Source organism: Bombus vosnesenskii, unplaced genomic scaffold (assembly GCF_011952255.1).
Source record: "Bombus vosnesenskii isolate JDL3184/JDL3185 unplaced genomic scaffold, Bvos_JDL3184-5_v1.1 scf7180000013913, whole genome shotgun sequence".
Classification (NCBI taxonomy): domain Eukaryota; kingdom Metazoa; phylum Arthropoda; class Insecta; order Hymenoptera; family Apidae; genus Bombus; species Bombus vosnesenskii.
Window position 1 is genome coordinate 102,034 of NW_022883279.1, and position 19,297 is coordinate 121,330.

The following is a 19,297-nucleotide window of genomic DNA, read 5'->3' on the forward strand; positions in this document are numbered from 1 at the left end:
AATATCTCGGTATATTATAAATACATTATTTATATGTATATACAATTAGATATTTAATACGTATATCTAATCATATAACTTTATTATGTGCAAACAATTCCTAACATGGAATAATAGAACTAGAAATACAGATGTGCATTAATAAGTTATGCCAAACTTCTGTACACTAAATTTCACATAAATTTAATAAGCGTACATTTAATGTTTATTTATCTGTCATATAAAAATTGAATAAATAATAATATCATATATATAAGATATTGGCTTTAGTTTTGACTTAAAATATTTTCACTTTTCAATTGCGATGCAACTTTCAAAATCATTTTTACCTTGTCAAAGGTCATAAAATATTACATACATACATGGCTGAAAATAAACAAATTTCTCGTGCAATAATAAACTGAATACTATAATACTAGAATAATCTATTCGATTGTACTTACTACGAAAATCGTGTTACCGTAACTCTGAAAATACGTAGAATGTTTAATAAATATTTCAAATAAAAGTAAAATATCTTTTGCTACACTGGATAAGTCATATTAATTACTCATACGAATAAAATAATACGAGTAAAGTTGCAATCTGAAAATAATATTATGTAAAAAAACAAAAAGGTAAAGATGTACATAGGTAGCTGATGTTTTTTTGACGAGAAATTCGCTTATTTCTTTTCTTAATTCTTATTGTATAAATTACGTTAATGTTGATATTTAGCTATATCGATATTAGAGTTATAGCAATAAATAATATTTGATTATTTCATTAAATATATAATCAATATGGCAATGCACCACAGAATCGATCATGCAGACGTATTAACGCGTGCAGACATTCTATTCTTCAAATCCCTTTAAATAATACAAATAGAATACGTAGTATGTCATAAGACGTGATATGTTTGAAAAATGAAAGTTCCTTTTAATAATTTAAAATAAAGAAAAAGAATGATAAACGCATTTGGTTTCAAGTTACAAAATTAAGCTTGAAATAATTTTCACAGCAATTTCACATAGGTGAATTGTTTTAACAGATTATGTTCTAACAAATACTTTTTTATAATATTTAATTTCTTAAACTGAAATAGATTTCACCTAACACTGTTCTATACAACACTATGCAAGGCTTACTCGGATAGAAGCTACGTCCAAATGGAATTTCTTCCTGATGTTTCGCCAGCATTGCAGCTAACTTCTTCAGGATCTGAGAACGTACTGCACGAAAATGACATTGTACAACAGTGTTTAGTGTGATAATCCGTTCCATGGAAGCCCCAAATCTCTGAAATCTGTTTCTTATCAATTATTTACATATTTTTTCATTCCACAACATTCATCTTTACGAAAAGGTTATTACGATACTTTTCATTTCTTATTATGTTGCTAATTAATATTCTAAATAAAAAACAATAATAGATGTATATGTATGATATACGCACACATACATATATGTATAATACATAGTAATACTTCGTATTAAGAGAGTATTCTAGTTTAGGCATTTTAAAAACCCAATTCAAAATCAATGTATAAATTTTCCGTATTATGTTTGCGGTAAGATTGTGTTGAATTTATAAAATTAATAAAAGTTTTAAAAATGCCATGCAGCTAGCAACGTGTGACGTACGATAACGTAAAGAGAAAATTAATGGTAAGCTCAAGTTTAAGCATGGCACTTTAATAACATTTTGGATGAGAAAAAAGACGTATTCCTTCGCTTCAAAACATATAAATACATTCAGAAGTAGTAACTGTGAATTTAATGTATATTTAATGAATGATTCTTAGCAGTTCTGCATGTTTATCTGTGTGATGAGACTAACTACTGATCAGTAAGCAAAAGTATACGTAAATTTCTGCGATAAGAAGAAAGAGTCCATCGTTCAGAATGTCGGTAGAAGCTACTAAGAAGACTAAGACTAAAACTGTTCACAGAAAAAATAAATCGGTTGAGCAGGACTTTCCTGAACAAGAGTTCTGAACAGTCCTCACTTAACAGATTATTCGTAATTATAATCAATTTCGGTTAACTGATATGGTATGAGAAACTTTAAATACGTTTTTCTCGAAACCGGGTTTTTTTAATATAAGCTTCGATCAATTGATCTCAAATTTTTGCTATAACTTCGGTATATTAAAAGTTCAACCTGTCATCCAATGGGACACATTTTTTAAGAATCGCGCTAAATAGCATATGATTCACTCAATCTATTAATAGCGGTGAATATTCTTAAATAAATAAATAACGCGTGTAAAGCGCCGATATCAAAAAGTTTAATGATATCTCTGTAAAAAATTCGTAAAAGGCCTAAAATGTGACACTCTAGACTAGAATAGCCTCTTAATGTTTCATGCCTCGACAAATGATCAATTTTTTAAAGTAAAATGTAAGTATAAAATTTTATTGCACTTGCATCGCTAATAATTCCATGTTATTAATATTTATCTGTAATAAATGCAATAGCACCACTATAATGATTATAATATATACAAATTATAAAGAAACAGATAATAAGTAGCAATTATTACATAATAGAAAAGTATACGAAAAATATTCTTCAAAATATGTAATACTAAGATAATAGCGTATCAAATACGATATTATACGAAAGACGAAGTAACAATTTCATACCTAACATAATCATTTATTCGTGTGCGTAAATTCCACGGACGAAATTATTATTAGTTTCTACTAAAATAAGTTTCTACTAATAATTCGTTTTAAGTCGGGACTACTTCATTTTTCAAACATATCATACCTACTGAACACATTGATCTATATATATATATCTACTGTAATAAATGGTAACGAATGTATGAGTGTATAACTGGACATACGATAATCGAGTATTTCATTCACAAAGAGAAGTCGTCTTAATTTTTAGTCTATACGATTATGTGTATATTTATATATATATACAAATATACGAATTGATTTCTTATACTTATCGCGTACGAGCTTGAATACTGCATGTATTGAAATCTTGTTTGTTCTAAACCAACTTATGAAATTCGAGTATACAAATCGAAGCTTATTATTACATTACTAAAAAAGATTGAGAGAATATGATCAAACAACATTTTAAATATTATGATAAACTTTGAACAAAAACACGATTAATTATATTCTTTTTCAATTATAATATACTTCGATAAATTTGTATATAATTATACGAATACTTTTTATAATTCTATCCAACAATATAGAAAATTTAACAGTAAAAATTTAACAATACATAACATGCTCTTCTTTAAAAATAGTTCTTTTACCGTTGCAATAAAAAAGAAAACAGCCATAAATCGCGTATAGAATAAATAAGAAACATTATTACTCGAAATATACATACAAATACGTTATTTGAATCGAATACTTAAGAGAAGTACGTTAAAAACCAAATAAGAAAATATTTTTTATGAGATTCAAAGTTTGTCTTACTCCGATAGATCCGCAATTCGATACAAGATTGTCAAATATTATACATGTAGTATTTACCACATACTAATTCTCTTTATACGGAATTCAAAGATTTGTCTCTTCATGATACACATATTTTAATGTCAAATATTTCTATTACTTGCTACTATCTGTTTTAAAAATGCAAGTTATAATATCATTGGACATAATCAGTATTAAATAACTATCAAAACTGATACGACTAGCAAATGACTGATGTGACTCTCTTAATATGTATGTATAAACATTCAATATTATAATAAAAATAATATCATCTAATTTCTTATTTTCTTTAATACCTGTCGTATTTTGACATTAAGATCATTACGACTTCTATACCAATCTGCTCATTATGTTTCTATTGCAGCTAATGATAATTATGAATGATGGAAATAATAATGATGACAATCAGGATTATGTTGAAAAATGGTACATCAACAGTAATAAAACTAAATGAGAATAATAATGGTGATTTGTGGATGATGTGCAATATAATAGTGAAAACAGTAACATAATATCAATAATACCTATTACTGATAAAAAACAATAATAAGCATAATAATAATTAAAAGCATAATAATATATGACGATATTGATATAGTAATGGTAGTAATATCAATGGTAATAATAAAAATAAAGACAATAATAATAATCGCTTTCAGATGCGACAAAATATTTGACGACATTAACTGCTCTTACCATACAAATAAAAACAAAAAGATACATATATACATATTTGTAAATATGTATTTTTCTGCTTAATAGTGGAGAACATTCCTTTTATATTTCTATTTTTAAAGCAAAGCTTTTTTTAAGCAGAGAGATATATATATACTATGTAAATATATATATAAAATGGCGTTGTCAGCATATGCGTTAATATCATTATACAGAGTAACTACCGTAGTTACATTTTTCGATCCAAGAATTTTGTAAAAATATTTGTATAAAAACTTTGTACGTGTTATTTTATATATCTTAGCGATTGAATGTTTAACACTGAATAAAAACGTGTTATTCCCGTAAAATCCCGTATTTAGTGGAATATTGTTTTGATTTTATTACTATTTTTTCTAATTGGTTACTATTGTGCAACATCAAATGTTAAACAATAAAATTAGCCAGGATGTTCTATGTAGAATTATGCCATTAATCTCTCATGTATTCGTTCATGAATATATAAAATAAAATAAAATAAGATAAAATAAAATAAAATAAAATAAAATTAAATAAAATGAAATAAAACAAAATAAAATAAAATAAAATAAAATAAAATAGAATAAAATAGAATAAAATAAATCTTTAGCAACAATTTCCTTGTTTTTGTAAATAAATATATGGAATATACAGCATGCTATTTAAGTATTTTTTATCGCTAAAGAAAATTCTCCACGAAGAAACACAAACTTAAAAATTGATAAAAAATACAAATATATTAACTGTTTTTCATTTGTCTCTATTATTTCTTTTTATCTCGTTCTCTTTCTTTTTCTCGCACATTCTACTTCATTTAATCTGTGCTGGAAGGTCGAGAAGAGATCAAACAGGACAAATAGCAGTAATCATAATAATGATAGTAAAAGGAAATATTCATAAAAAACGTTGTTGCAACTAATATCAGCGTGCAAACAACCCACCAGAATTATCAGCAGTAGTGTAATCCGCGAGGAGAGGCGAGGCTGCTAAGGCTGCGTAGTTGGCATAATCGGCATATGGCGTGTAAATTAAACCATGGGGATCACCGGCAGAAAGAAGAGATCCTGGTGGACCCGAACCGTTTAGAAGAGATGCCGCGGTGGTTGGGACAGATATCCGTGGCGAGAGTATTAATGGAGCTCCCAACGGAGCACTAGGTGTCCTCATAGGTGTGGCCAAGCCTGGAAGAAGCCGTTGTGTTTCCGCCGCTGCTGCTGCAACACGTCTCCACTCTTCGTCGCAAGCTGAAACATTCATTATCATTATTTCAAGTTACGAAGGAAACTGATTTTATATTTATTTATATTTATCGTTACAACCATAGCAAACAATTTTTTACATCTCCTCTCCCCCTTTCAGTACCTTTACCTTCTTTCATTAATTTTCTAACTATTCCATCGTGTTATAGAGATTCATTTATCTATATACATAATTTATAAATGTATAATAACATATAACATGAAAAATATTTTGAACGATTTAAATACGTATGGTAGTGTCAGAAAAGTGTGAATCGAACAACAATAAACTGAATATGTATACCTATTTCTTGTATAATATTTTTTAAATTTTGTTCTGTACAGAATTAGGTAATAAATTTATATTATTATGGTATTATAAATTTTTAATAAAGTTATACTTGAAAATGCTAAATCACGTTTAAGAAGCTGTAGTTTAGCAGATTATTCAGAAGGGCAGAGATTCTTGAGATATATACAAAAGAGAAATTAATACGTAAAATTGATAACCGTTAAAATGTTGCGAACGAATTACACGCTTCTCGTTGAGAGTTAGAAACATTCGTACCTATTTACTTTATACTAATGTGTCTATATTACTTTATATTATCACTTTACTGCAAATTATTTGTATTCAATAATATAATCGATTCCTCAATCAAATCTTATATATTTTTGAATAATTTTAATTTTGAATTCTATAAATGTTATTATCAAAAAGATATTAAAAATAATTTAAATTAATATACGTCTCTCAAAATATTTATTACCATCACTCATGAAGTATATATAGTACTTAGATATACATATACAGAGTGTTCAATCTTCATGAATTTTTAATAAAAAATGCGAATGACATTCCCTATAAAATAATCTACCCTGTGAATAAACAAATTTTCAGATAGGAATTTAATGATTTCGAGGAGAATATAATCTGCTGCAACTATAGTATATTATAGTATAAATGAATGAATTGAAGTTACATGAAGGTAACATACTTAATTTTTCTTAAATGGGATCTTATAACTTTAAGTGAACTAATAAATCCATCTTGATATTCTCTATACAATGTTATTAACCTATTTAATTATAATACACTTATACATATAACATACTCACATATGCTTACCATGCCTATCGTATGAAAGACGCTTACCTTAACTACTTTTGTATTGGTTTTTCTTGTCTTTCACACAAATTAAAATGAAAGTTTCTCAACATAGATAGATGGGTACCTACCTTTTTATAGGGAATGCCGAGATAGATCGATTAATGCATTAAAAATTACATGGTAACATTTTAAAAAGTAATAACAGTCATGATAATATATCCTTCATGCGTCCACCTACAAATAAACTAATTACATTAAATTACTTCTCCCTCGAAGTATCGTCCGAAATATCTTTTGAATAATGAACAATTCGAACAATGATTGCATAGATAGCATGTACGTATGTATATATATATAGCTATAAAAAAGTGTCTAATATTAAATAATATTAATGAAATTTTATTTTAAAATAAAAGTAAATAAATATTTGGATCTATACCTGTAGCTGCAGCAACTTTCGTGTTAGAATCCCGATAGGTTCCATTGATAATAGCAAGTTCCATTAACTGCCGCTTCTTTAACTCGTCCTCTCCATCAGCCTGCTAACAGTCAACATAATTAATAAGAAATATATTAATATTTTTGAAATTAATTATAATAATCTAAGAAATACGTTACTCATTTGTTTTAAATATTTGCAATTTTACTTTAATGTAATTTCAAACTTTTTATTTCTTCGCATGGCATATAACATTTGTAAGAGATTGAAGAAAGAGAAGCTACGTTTGTGTGTTATCAATCATGCCATTATATAATTAAATATTTTCTATGAATATCGCTTTATAGCTTAAAAATTAAGCTTCCATCAAATTAAATCACGTGAATACTTATTCTTTTAGTTTGCACGAACAAATAATATTTATTTATACATGCAGAAACTTTAGTGCAGTAATGCAAAGGTGCAGCTGATAGGAAGTAATTAATATTATGGGGAAACTAATTCAATAAAATTAGAAGTTATAGTTAATAATAGGAACTTTCTCACCACGGGAACAAGAAGTTTCTTCACTTCTTCTACAGCTCTGGCAAGTTTCAAAGTTGCACGATTTTCAGTATCCTCAACTGTCAATAAAACATGCAGTTCATCTGTCAGATGTTCCCAGTTTGGTTTACCTCGGTTTAACTCTTCCTGTTAAAGGGATTAATATCATATATAGTACAATTACACAATTTAAATAAACAAATGTAAAAGACTTTATCCATAATCATTATTATGGTAAGAATTATTGATATTATAATATTACAAAGTACATATGTATGCCATTTATTCTAAAAATATATCACAAATATTAAGTGCGTGTAATAACAAATATCTAATTGTAGGAAGCTAGTTCCTGAATTAACATTATGTGTCTATATATCCATGATATTACTCTATATTGTATATTAATATTTCCATATAATCAATTTAAAATAAAAAATCAATATTCACATGTATTTGTTTCAATAAAAATCACAAAGCTACAATTTCTTAAATAAATTCTTGCGACAAGTCTAAACTAATGTTGAACACGAGAATTTGGAAATAAATTTTGTATATCCATATTATTATTTGATGCATATACTTACGATAAAATGTTTTCTCAGTGATCATACGCAGCTTGGAAACAAATATTTAACTTCAAATTTGAATAATAATCGTGTACTTTTGACATATTGCTTATGTGTATATTATAAAGAAGTTATAAATATATATGTATAAACTAACAAGGCAGAAACTTTTTCATTATCATTTTTTTATCAGTACAAAATATTCAATCACAAAAATTGAGTACTTAATCACGCACACAATTATGGTTATTACCTATATTCTAATATAATAAATATGATAATGTAAATTGTAATTACAAATCTAGTTACAATTGGAAGAAATTTGAAATCTTACACATGTAACAAGGAAAAATTGTACACGTTACTCGAAAATTTATACGCAAAAATATATTATATCTATGTATATAAAACATCTGTGTAAAAACAATAAATTTACCTTCTTCTTATCCCTCATAGAACCTTTTCCCCTAACCATAATTTTACATCCTGTTTCTTGCTCTAACTGTTTAGCTGTCATACCACGTGGTCCAAGAATTCTTCCAACAAAATTAAACTGTAACAAATCAAATTTTGAGACAATTTTTAAAGAAAAACATCACATCTACATATTAAGTTTGCAAGTATATGATATAAAAAATTGTGTTTTATTTCTAATGGCGATTCTTACACATGTACATGAATAATTTTTTGAAAAAAGTAGAAATTTTTTAGTATATTTAATTAGAAACAGTAGAGTTGCCATAAAGTACTTTACTGCGCTTACATTTTAACATTCACCTGATATAAAACTTGCATAAGTTATTTTTCTAAGTAGACCTATAACGCATATAATATGCGTTTATATTATATATATAAAGAATAAGCGTAGGATACTATGCAAAATATATAAATATATAAATAAATATAAAAAATGTTATTATACATCTTTTTCTTATTCTTTCATTTGAAAAAAATGATTACCTCATGAACGCTTGTACGTTCGATAATTATATTTGGAAATAAAATAAGAATTTTATCATATTGCAATATCGAACTTTATGAGTCTTATTTTAAACGAATTCCCTTTGATTAATAAAACATAGATGCAAAACTAATTACTTAGGAAACTAACAAATTTACGTCAAAATTGTCTTCATATAAAGTAGATCAAAACATAAACTTCATTCAATTAATTTTTTGAGAAAAATAATTTTTTCGTAGTAGATTTCTAAGAAAATCTCATTGTTTATATTTCAAAAGCATAATTTCCTTCTTATTTTATTCTTTTTTCCACTACCTACACTTAAAGTTTCTCTTAACTAAACGATAAAACGTTATCGTCGTTATGCATTTATTAATTTAATAATAATTGTACTCTCTTGATTCAATGTTGACATGTAAAATCTCTTCTGTAAGTGAATAAATTCTATTTGTAATTTATTTATTTGTTCTACATTTAAGTAATATCCTTTGGACTGTGTGATCTATAAACTATGTCCCCTGATACAATATCAAATTAAATGTTCCGTGATTAAACAATGATATTGTCAAGTGGATTGTAATAGATGAATAATTGCTTTATACACATGTATAATTCTTATTAAGAAACATTCATATATATCTTATTATTAGCTCAATTTCCTCTCATAAGGGAAATTTATTTCAGAAAGTTACAGCATAGCTTAAGAATTATTTAAAATTGATCCGTTACACATTGAAAATTAAATATATTTTATATATTTTTGCAAACTTCTATTAAAAAGAAAAAGAATAAAAAATACTAATGTTAAAGAAAGCAAATGCGAGGGGAAAATGACAAAATTATTAAAAAATCAAAAATGTATAATAAATAAATTAATCAACAGTACCGAACGTATAGCATACGTGTGATACAACACACCTTCATATTTAATAACAATAACCATTCTATTTAGCCAAAATTTATACTAAATTTATATCAAAAAGTTATTTTTAATAATATTCTGTCTTATTTATTTTCATTCGCATCGAATGAATATCATGTTATTTCATTAAAATTTTCTGGCTACATACGTGTTTGTCGTTTTGGTACCCTATTTTGACAAGATTTCTCCAATATTATATAATATTGACAAATTTCTATAATATTAAACCGATTTAAAACTCGAATCTCTTCGTGTCGTGGGAAAATATTTTCTTACCGTTATAATACATATGCAGCATTATGTATCTTCAAAGATACAATACAATATAATTCGGTAAAATTATTTAGGGCAATTTTTGTGACACGTATTTATTTTTCCATCAATAATTTCAAAATACTTCTCGTTATTGATTCAGCTTGTAATAAATTTTCTCTCTATCTTATCACGGTATCCAATACCAATAGCAGTTCAGCAAATTGAAAATAATATAATTGAGATAATCAGATCCATTCCTCTTAAATCTCTCTTAAACCGTAAATATAACCTCTTTTATTTGTTTTAATGTTGCTTCAACATCGAAGGTCATTAGCAACACTGTTCAAATTTAAAATCTTTGGTGCAGTTTTGTTCAGATAGAAATTGGCTGAGTTTTATTAAATTCTCATACTGTTTTTCGGGTGAACTATTCTTCCTGCAACGTCATATCGTTATATAGTTTTTTTCTTCATGTGTACATATTTTTTGCAAATAGTAAACATATAGTAGACGAAATTAATCTTCTAGACAAGATTTCCTTTATATTATATATGCGTATGTATATTTACATTTCTGTAAAATGTGTCGTTCGTTTTTAACGTTAGTATCGTTACGTTATAGGAATACTTATGTTTTTAAAATTCCTTCAGAGGCACTCAGCAAACAAAAATACTTTTTATTCTAAACATCTCTTGCATACGCAATGCGGGAGGCTTCGATTAGGCTGGATAACATTGAGACCAGACATGGGAACCGTTACAGATATGGCTTCACGAAAACCTCAAAGCACAATCTCACCCGTAGGATTAGTTTATCCATATGCGAGCACATATGTTTGATAATGTTTCAGATGATAAACTCATGGCCTATTCCACCACATAAAATTATCACAGTATTTAAGAAAACGGATACTTATGCTTCTTAGACAGATCATTACGAAAAGTCACGGTGATGCTTCGCGTTATTTGCTTCGTCAAATGACAGGCGTTACGGGCCATGACGGACACGGACGTTACAACGTCCGTCTCGCAGTGTTCTATCTCGTTTTGCATAGGATCAGGTCAGTCACACGACTACGCCTACTTACGTCCGTCAAACTATACAACGTTATGACGGACGTTGTAACGTTCGCCATTCCAACACTCGTGTGACCCCAGCCTAAGGTTCAAGCTTGTATCATGTGAGATGGGGCTCAAAATTCCGTACCGAAGCAATCGCCATAAAAATCTGCGAATCGAAATAAATTCTATTTGGCGTTATTTTCGGGCTAGTTCTAGCAGTACTCCGTCAAAACCAAAATATTCGTAGTATATATATTAGCCATAGTATATCATAGTATATAATATAATAATCTAATATTTGCAATCACAGTTGAACGTTCCCGACATTACCGCTTTAATCATATCTTCGTTTATTAGTTAGAGTTTTTCTTTTTTATTAATATCGTCCGCGATTCCTCAATTTCTATCATCAACTTCGTCCGTATAAAACCCTTCTTGCGGCTCTTTGATCTCGCGTCAGATTTAGCTGAATTTTTCTAATTTCTCAACAGCTTCTCAATTTAACGTCGAATTCATCTGTACTATTCTACAAGTTCTTCTATATTGTCTTTCGCGATGAATCCATGATGTCGTATCAGTTCATTTGCACATCTTTGAATATCCGTGCTGGCGCAGTTCAAGCACGTCACAATGTTTACTTTAGTATTTTCCATAATTTGACTCAACCATTTGTTAATTTGATACCTCTCTTACTATCTTATATTTATCCTGAGTATATAAACTTTGTATTTTCTTAATAAATCACACCAGCGATTGTTAATGCATTCTATTAATTTCATGTCACAATGAATGTTAGAAATTTCATAACGAATGCAAATTTATGTTTAATTTATATTACTATGGAGACTAATTTCAGAATAATTGCTGAACTGAATAGGCAAATTAATAATCGTTGTTTAGCCCTAAGGCAACTATTAGGAAATATAAAAACCTGTGTGTCGTTTCAGTCTAGAAAACAAAGAGAGACCACCTTGTTTTCTCTCTAGTGTTCGTTATATGTAAAAATTTTTATTACAAACATTGGCTAGATAAAGTGTTTGAATACATTCTCATTTTTTATAATAAAGCGTATCCTTATCAAGTTCCACGTTTCATTTTCATGGTATTTATTTACACTACTGAATGATATGAAAATTTAATATGTGTAAGAACTGATTGAAATGATTAATTAATACGTAGATACTATGATAAATAAAGATGAAAAAAGATGATAAAGACTACTTTTTCTAGCCACTGCATTTCTAAATTCATATGTTCACTGCTTAGGGTAAATGCGTTTGGAACATTTGTGAGCTTCCTGTGTGGTAAGTCGGAATGCATTGCGCATACGAACAACAATGCACTGGACGAATTTCTTGTCAGGTACTGATACTGCTCAAAACACACAGAAACGCGCTTAGACGATCGACGAATATATGGAATATTAGAAATTAGCTTGTAATATCGCAAATATACAGAGCTTGATATATCGATAAGAACACTAGAAATAGCTGCTTGAACAATACAATTAAATGTGTTGTTTTGTAAGATTTTATATACCTAATGCGCAATATTGCTTAAAAAACATAACAACAAAAGAATGTAAGAATGAAATTACATTTTAAACGAATTTTATGTATAAATATAAATGCATAAATAATAATCATAATTTCCCATGTTTCACATTTTTTTCCTTAACAAGTTATTTAAAGTCTTGGAATATTAGAATATAAACTTTTATTAATTCATCCCTTTGTTCCCTGAGTTGATATTGAGTTAAAGTTAAAAGTAAAATTGATCTTATATCGTTAATAAAAATACAGTACCGAGATCAATGAATGATCTTTATCATTATTGCCCCTAAATAGGAAATAATTTTAATTTTTTTAAATATGAAAAGAAAATTTCGGAAACAAAATAAACTTTTTAATCAAATTTCCACATTTCTAGATATTTACTACACAATTAACACATAAATTAAATTTAAAAATATGATTAATTTAGAAACAAGTTTGACATACAATAATTTGAAAATATGTATAAAACTTTTAATTGTTCAAAAGTGCAAAAGTTATAAAAGATACTTTTGAGAATAAAATATTTATCTCAACGGAATAACATAACTTTTACATAACATTTACTTACATTCCACATTTAGAAAAGCGCATAAACAGTGTACCTACGTTACTAACTTTTTCTAATATACAACAAATTCCTATCTGAATAAAGTATTCCCACAACGTATATTATAATGTACTACGTTTATTATTTTCTATATATTTTATACTGATAAGAGAATAAGAGTACAGATTATTGGAAAAAGATACGTATAAATGTGCACGTTTCTCCAGATTTACCATTCTTATAGAAAAGAAAATAGTAACTATTATTTCCAAGCATGTATTAAAGATGATGTCAGTTACCAACACCTTATTTAAGTACCTAATAATCATATTAATGTTTATAGACACTAATACCGATTAATATTAATATGCATATATATCTTTAGTATTTTAAAATTCTATAATCAGTCAAAAAGAAGATAAAAAGTACCATGGACTTTTTAAAGATTTTCTATAGAGATAAAGTAAAATATGACTCATATAAAGTTGCGTAAGCAATGTCGCCAAAAAGAAATCATTTTTAGAATTTTATTTAATACCTGTCTAAAAAAAAGATGTTGAAAGCGAGTATGTTTTAAAAGAAAAAATTTACACAAACTTTCTTCATCTCTACGAAACGTATTAAAGTTGTTTCTTAAGTAGATATGTATATTGCTGCTAATATTCCAAATAAGATTGGAATTACTGAAGGATCTTTACTGAAGGAAGTACAACTTTCAATTTTTGTAGTAATTTGTTACATTCCTATACACTATATTACAATGGAATGATCTTTTACGTTTAAATTATTTATTATTCATTATATATAAAACATAGACTTCTATTATAAAATGATATTAGAAATTAAAATTCTTAAAATAGACATGTTAATAATGGTGATGCATGTGAATAAATATTTAGTTGAATATGTAATGTTATTAAAACTTTTCATTGGTAAATTCTAAGCTATCTAGTTAGATGTTACAATGTCACAACTCTAATAATAGTACATACTTCAATAAAAACTCATACGCTAATTATAAGACAATAAATTGTTATCTAAGATAATATAGCGATATAAATAAGAAATACTTACATCTGGATGTTCTTTAACAGGTACATAAACTTTTTCCGTAAGCGTTGTGATATCGCCCTCTGGTTCCGGTAGAACTAGTGGCTCCTTTTTGACGCCACTAATCTGGAAAAGACTTGCCCGCACTTTTGCGATTTCTGCAACAAAGATAGAGATGCATGTACATATTTTTAGTTCCAATTTTAATTAAAATAATTCGTCGAGTACAGTGTACTATTAACCTGGAAAAAAAAAAGAACCGAAATGCAGAACCATAAATAAAATCAGTCAGTTTGTAATTATACATATCATCTCTAATGAACATTCGTAACAGATGAACATCATATCTACAACTCTTTCATCACGTAAATTGACATTAGTTTTGTGATGAAGAGTAGATGTGATATGAAAAGACGAATAAAATTAGACAATTATAAAATCATTTAGTCGTATGTATGTAGACATGTGTGTAAGTTTTTAAAACGATTAAATTTCAATTTCCTGAACTATCTTACTAAGATAAATGCGATACACATAGGAGAATTTTATAGTGAATAAAATAATGGATGTACTTATGTATTTATATATATAGTGGCGGAGAAAAAAAATTTTTGAGTTGGCATTTGTATATGTGTATGAACATTAATAACTTTTATATTAAACATTTTTTACCGCATGCCTAACAATCATCTATCCTATAAGATGTATTACATCCTATCTTTATTTTTAATCAGTGCCCTCGTCAATCATAATTCCACTTTGTAAAATTATGATGTTTTTACCTGCTGATTACTTTTTAAACCCTTTTTTATCCACCTGTGCATTTCGATATTCAATAATTTTTGATTATAGAAACAATATCGTTGAACAAAAATATTTGATATATCAATTTATATATAATATCAATTTATTTTTATAACAATATGCACATATATATGTACATGCACATAATATGTATATATTTTTAGTATTTTTTCACGAAATATTTAGAACCTTGCTTGTATTATATTAGATGATTTATATGTTCGAAACCTTAAAAATATTATCGCAATGAAAATAATAGAATAGCATTTCCTTACAATTCAAGGGTTTGCAAATATGGAACTAATTAATAACAAAGTTAAAAGCATTTCTCATATTAAAATACTAAATTGAATAATAGGTTCGTTCGTCACAACCGCGTACATATTTCGAGAAGTGTCATATCAAACTACTGCTTATACATTATACGCATACTTACTAGCTACATGCTAGTAATAGATGCTTACTATTGCTTATCCATTATACGTGCATACTTACTAGCTGGATAAATGTTAAACATGTATAGATATCAAAACAAGTTAAAGGCGGTCTAAAGTGTAGAGGTTGGTTCAGATATGGTCAGTTTCGTTAAGTAGTAAGTGAAACGGAATTTATATTCTTTCACTCTGGATAATCAATATCAAAGCAAATGATCTATCGAAACAGGTCGCTTTAGTTTTATTCTTGTTTCATCCGCCATGATCCTCCAATTCAACATGATTCGGCTTTACTTACTATTTTACTAGATTAAATTACTGGCCGTGCCTGATCCAGCCTTAAGAGTATTTCATCTACTTATACAGCGTTAGACAGTTCTCCTTCAGTTTTGTATAAAGTAAAAATCTTCTTGAACATGAACCAATGCAATATCCATTTCCGGAATTAAATGCGAAAATGATTACAATGGATGCAAAAATGAATTAATGCGACGAATTAATGTAGAAAAAATAAAAAGAAAATGTATGATATGTACGCTGATGATAATATCGATAAGCATACCACTAAAAAATGGATTAAAAGATTTAATAGTGGAGATTTTGATCTGGAAGATAAGGAAGAAGTGGCAGCTCAATGAAGATTAATATTGGTAAATAACCATATTAAGTGAATGAAACCTAAGATACTCAACTAGATACTTAAATATTTTAAAGAAATCAATTTTATAACATTTAAATAAACTTGGAATGACAATTAAATAATGATATCTGGGTTCTGCATGTGATAATCAAAAGGAATTTGCTAGACAGCATTTGAATATGCGATTCAATATGCAATCGTTTGTTAAAAATACATAAAAGTGGTGGGTGTTACCCCACTTACCATATTTACCTAACCTTAATTTTGCACATTGGAAAATTTCCATAATTGAAGATTTTTCAAAAACATAAAATGTCCAAGGATGCGCGTGTCTGAATTTTCGAATGAGAAGGACGAAAAGTTTTACAATAAAAGAATAAATAAATTACGAAAAATGGCAAGAGATCGTAAAATAAAATGGTGCATAGATATATCATTATTTATAGGTGTGTATTATATAAAAATATTAATGCCTACTTATAATTGTATTATAGTTGTAGCTTTATCAAGTTAACAAATTTTGCCTATTTATAAATAATACACGATTTTAAGGACAACTGAAGAAAAAGTGAATTAAGTGGAAATGCAAAATGTAGAAAGCGGTATGTTCCGCCTCTTTTTTACTATAAGCAATATTTTTAAACTTGTTTCCAGTTCTACCTACTTTTAAGTATCACTGACTACACAGTTATGAGTATAGATATACATATGCATGCATGTATGTATATGTTACCACAGTACGTATTACGCATGCGTGCGCAGATATAAGAGTGTAAATGAAAAGAGAGGATAGAACACACGAGCGAAAGAACGCAGCATCATATCCACTTTTAGCAACATTGCTCATTACAGCTGACATCAGCTGTATTGTATTCTCGTAGCTTTCTTACCTTCCTGTTTTCCATTACATTTGTTTTGTTTTGCTTTCAGTAATTATTCAGAAACGAAATTTTCAATTAAACAAGAAACGAGTACTATATGTTAATTTAAACTTTCACATGCTACGATATTGCACCTCTTTCCTTATCTAAAATCAGAAGAAATCTAGAACAAACTTTATCTGACGTAAACAATATTTTTGGTTTGAATAATAACTTTAAACACATATATATTTGACTCATATCGCGAGTCAATTAGTTAATTTCATTCGTAGAAACATCTTGTGACTCACAGAAATGCGTATTGATATACATACATACGTATACATACATATGTATGTACATTGAGATTGTTATAAAACAAGAATATTGTACAAAGCTAAATCGGAAATACGTTGAATGTTAATTAAAAGAAATATTTTTTTATAAAATTTTATTCACTGTCTGTCATATTGCTGAACACTGTAGTCATATTTTGCAAATACAAATCACAATTATTTTCAAACGATGAATCATTGTTTTTGGAATCAAACTCCAAACGAGGGAAAACGCTAAAGTAAAATTCCAAGACGATATAGACCTGGGAAGTATGAATGCTCATTACCTGTGAGAATAAAAATCTATCTAAGTGTAGCGTAGGTGGTGATGCTGAATCGATGTTGGTATTGGTTAGGTGCAGCGTCTATGACATCATCGATGGCGTAATCATCAAGACTACGATCCATGACACAGATCAACCGGTTGAAAAAGACAATGGCGTTTTGAGGAGACAAACCTTCTCGTTAATTTACAATAAGAAAAATAATTTAATTCGTTACAATGGTACTTGTAATTACAATGACACAACTTCCAAACATTTCAATGAACTTCGGCAATCGTCTCGAAATTTAATAACAATAATAAAATATTTTATTACACTTCGTGTCCTATAATATACGTATTGTACTCATGTATATAATATAATATTTTATATGCTATGAAAGCTACTATTACTCTTGCTAGAAACTGTGCACCTAAAATTTCATCGAATTTCAATTTTCATAGTTCAATAAAATCATTTAGTTTCGTAACCTTGCTTTTCATCCAATAGATACACTAACACTTATTGGTGGTAATAATTATTTAATAGTATTTCAAACTATATAGTTAATCTAAGGGTAATTATGATCTTATTGAAAGAATAAAAAGGCGATTATATATCATTTTATATAGCGCCGCAAATCAAATCAATAATTAAGCTTTTAGATTCCATTTGCATATCGACATAATATAGATACAAGTAATTTTACATAATTCGAGTGTGTGTTCCGAGAGTTTAGAAATTTATTATATAGCAGACCCTCTCTCTAGATTAGTTTTTCATTAAATAAACATAGTGGTGCAATCTATAAAATAGGATCGCTTGAAAACTGAATATTTCAAAAATATGCATGTACGTACATGTTCAACAATATTTATTTTTGATAAATCACTAGTCATTAGTATTAACTTAAAAAAAAACAATACTGAAGAGAGCGCAAAGAATGCTTCCTTTATTTATATTACGTAATTAATAAAATATTATTAACAAAATATTGTATAATTATCAATTGCGTAGTATAAAATTTGTGATAATATTTATGATATTTAAGTTATGATTTAAGTTAAGCTCAAATAAAAGATAAAAACTTGATCTGAAAAAAATAAAAAGAAATATCACAAAGTATAAAAAAAGTTAATTCACAAACACACAAAATGAGCATAAATAAATAAATGACAAAAAAGGAATACCTATCTTGTTGACAACTGAAACACAGAATTGTGTTTATTAAATATTTGTATTATTGTTCGGGTAATTAAGAGCAAACATTATGTAACTAATCATAAGAGATCAATATAACCCAATCGTATTGTTAATTAAAGAACAACAAATTGAAAACGATTGATAAATATTGTATAGATGTTATATTAATTTTGTATTATCACTATGTTGTTCATCGATTTCAACAAATTAATTCTGGAATTAACACAATAGTGCGTTATAAATACAGATTTTAAATCAATGTCACATGTATTGAAGTTATATCTTAGTAGCCAAGTTTCTTAAGCAATTCACAACTTATTTTCACATAGTGAGTCACAAGGATATATTTATAAGTCA

At 27.6% G+C, this 19,297-nt stretch overlaps 1 protein-coding gene across 4 annotated transcripts in view; it reads right to left on the reverse strand.

Annotated features, from left to right (window-relative positions):
• LOC117239286 (protein held out wings) overlaps positions 1-19,297 on the reverse strand; it is a 46,714-nt gene that overhangs the window by 13,870 nt on the left and 13,547 nt on the right. The window contains exons 2-6 of one of the 4 annotated variants that reach the window (XM_033504767.1): positions 14,426-14,559; positions 8,486-8,602; positions 7,487-7,627; positions 6,938-7,037; positions 5,091-5,393 (exon numbers count right to left, since the gene is read on the reverse strand). In XM_033504767.1, coding sequence (XP_033360658.1) covers positions 5,091-5,393; positions 6,938-7,037; positions 7,487-7,627; positions 8,486-8,602; positions 14,426-14,559 — 795 coding nt within the window. Of the gene's footprint in view, positions 1-5,090; positions 5,394-6,937; positions 7,041-7,483; positions 7,628-8,485; positions 8,603-14,425; positions 14,560-19,297 lie in introns of all 4 variants that reach the window. The other 3 variants (XM_033504765.1, XM_033504766.1, XM_033504764.1) reach the window with 3 other exon arrangements.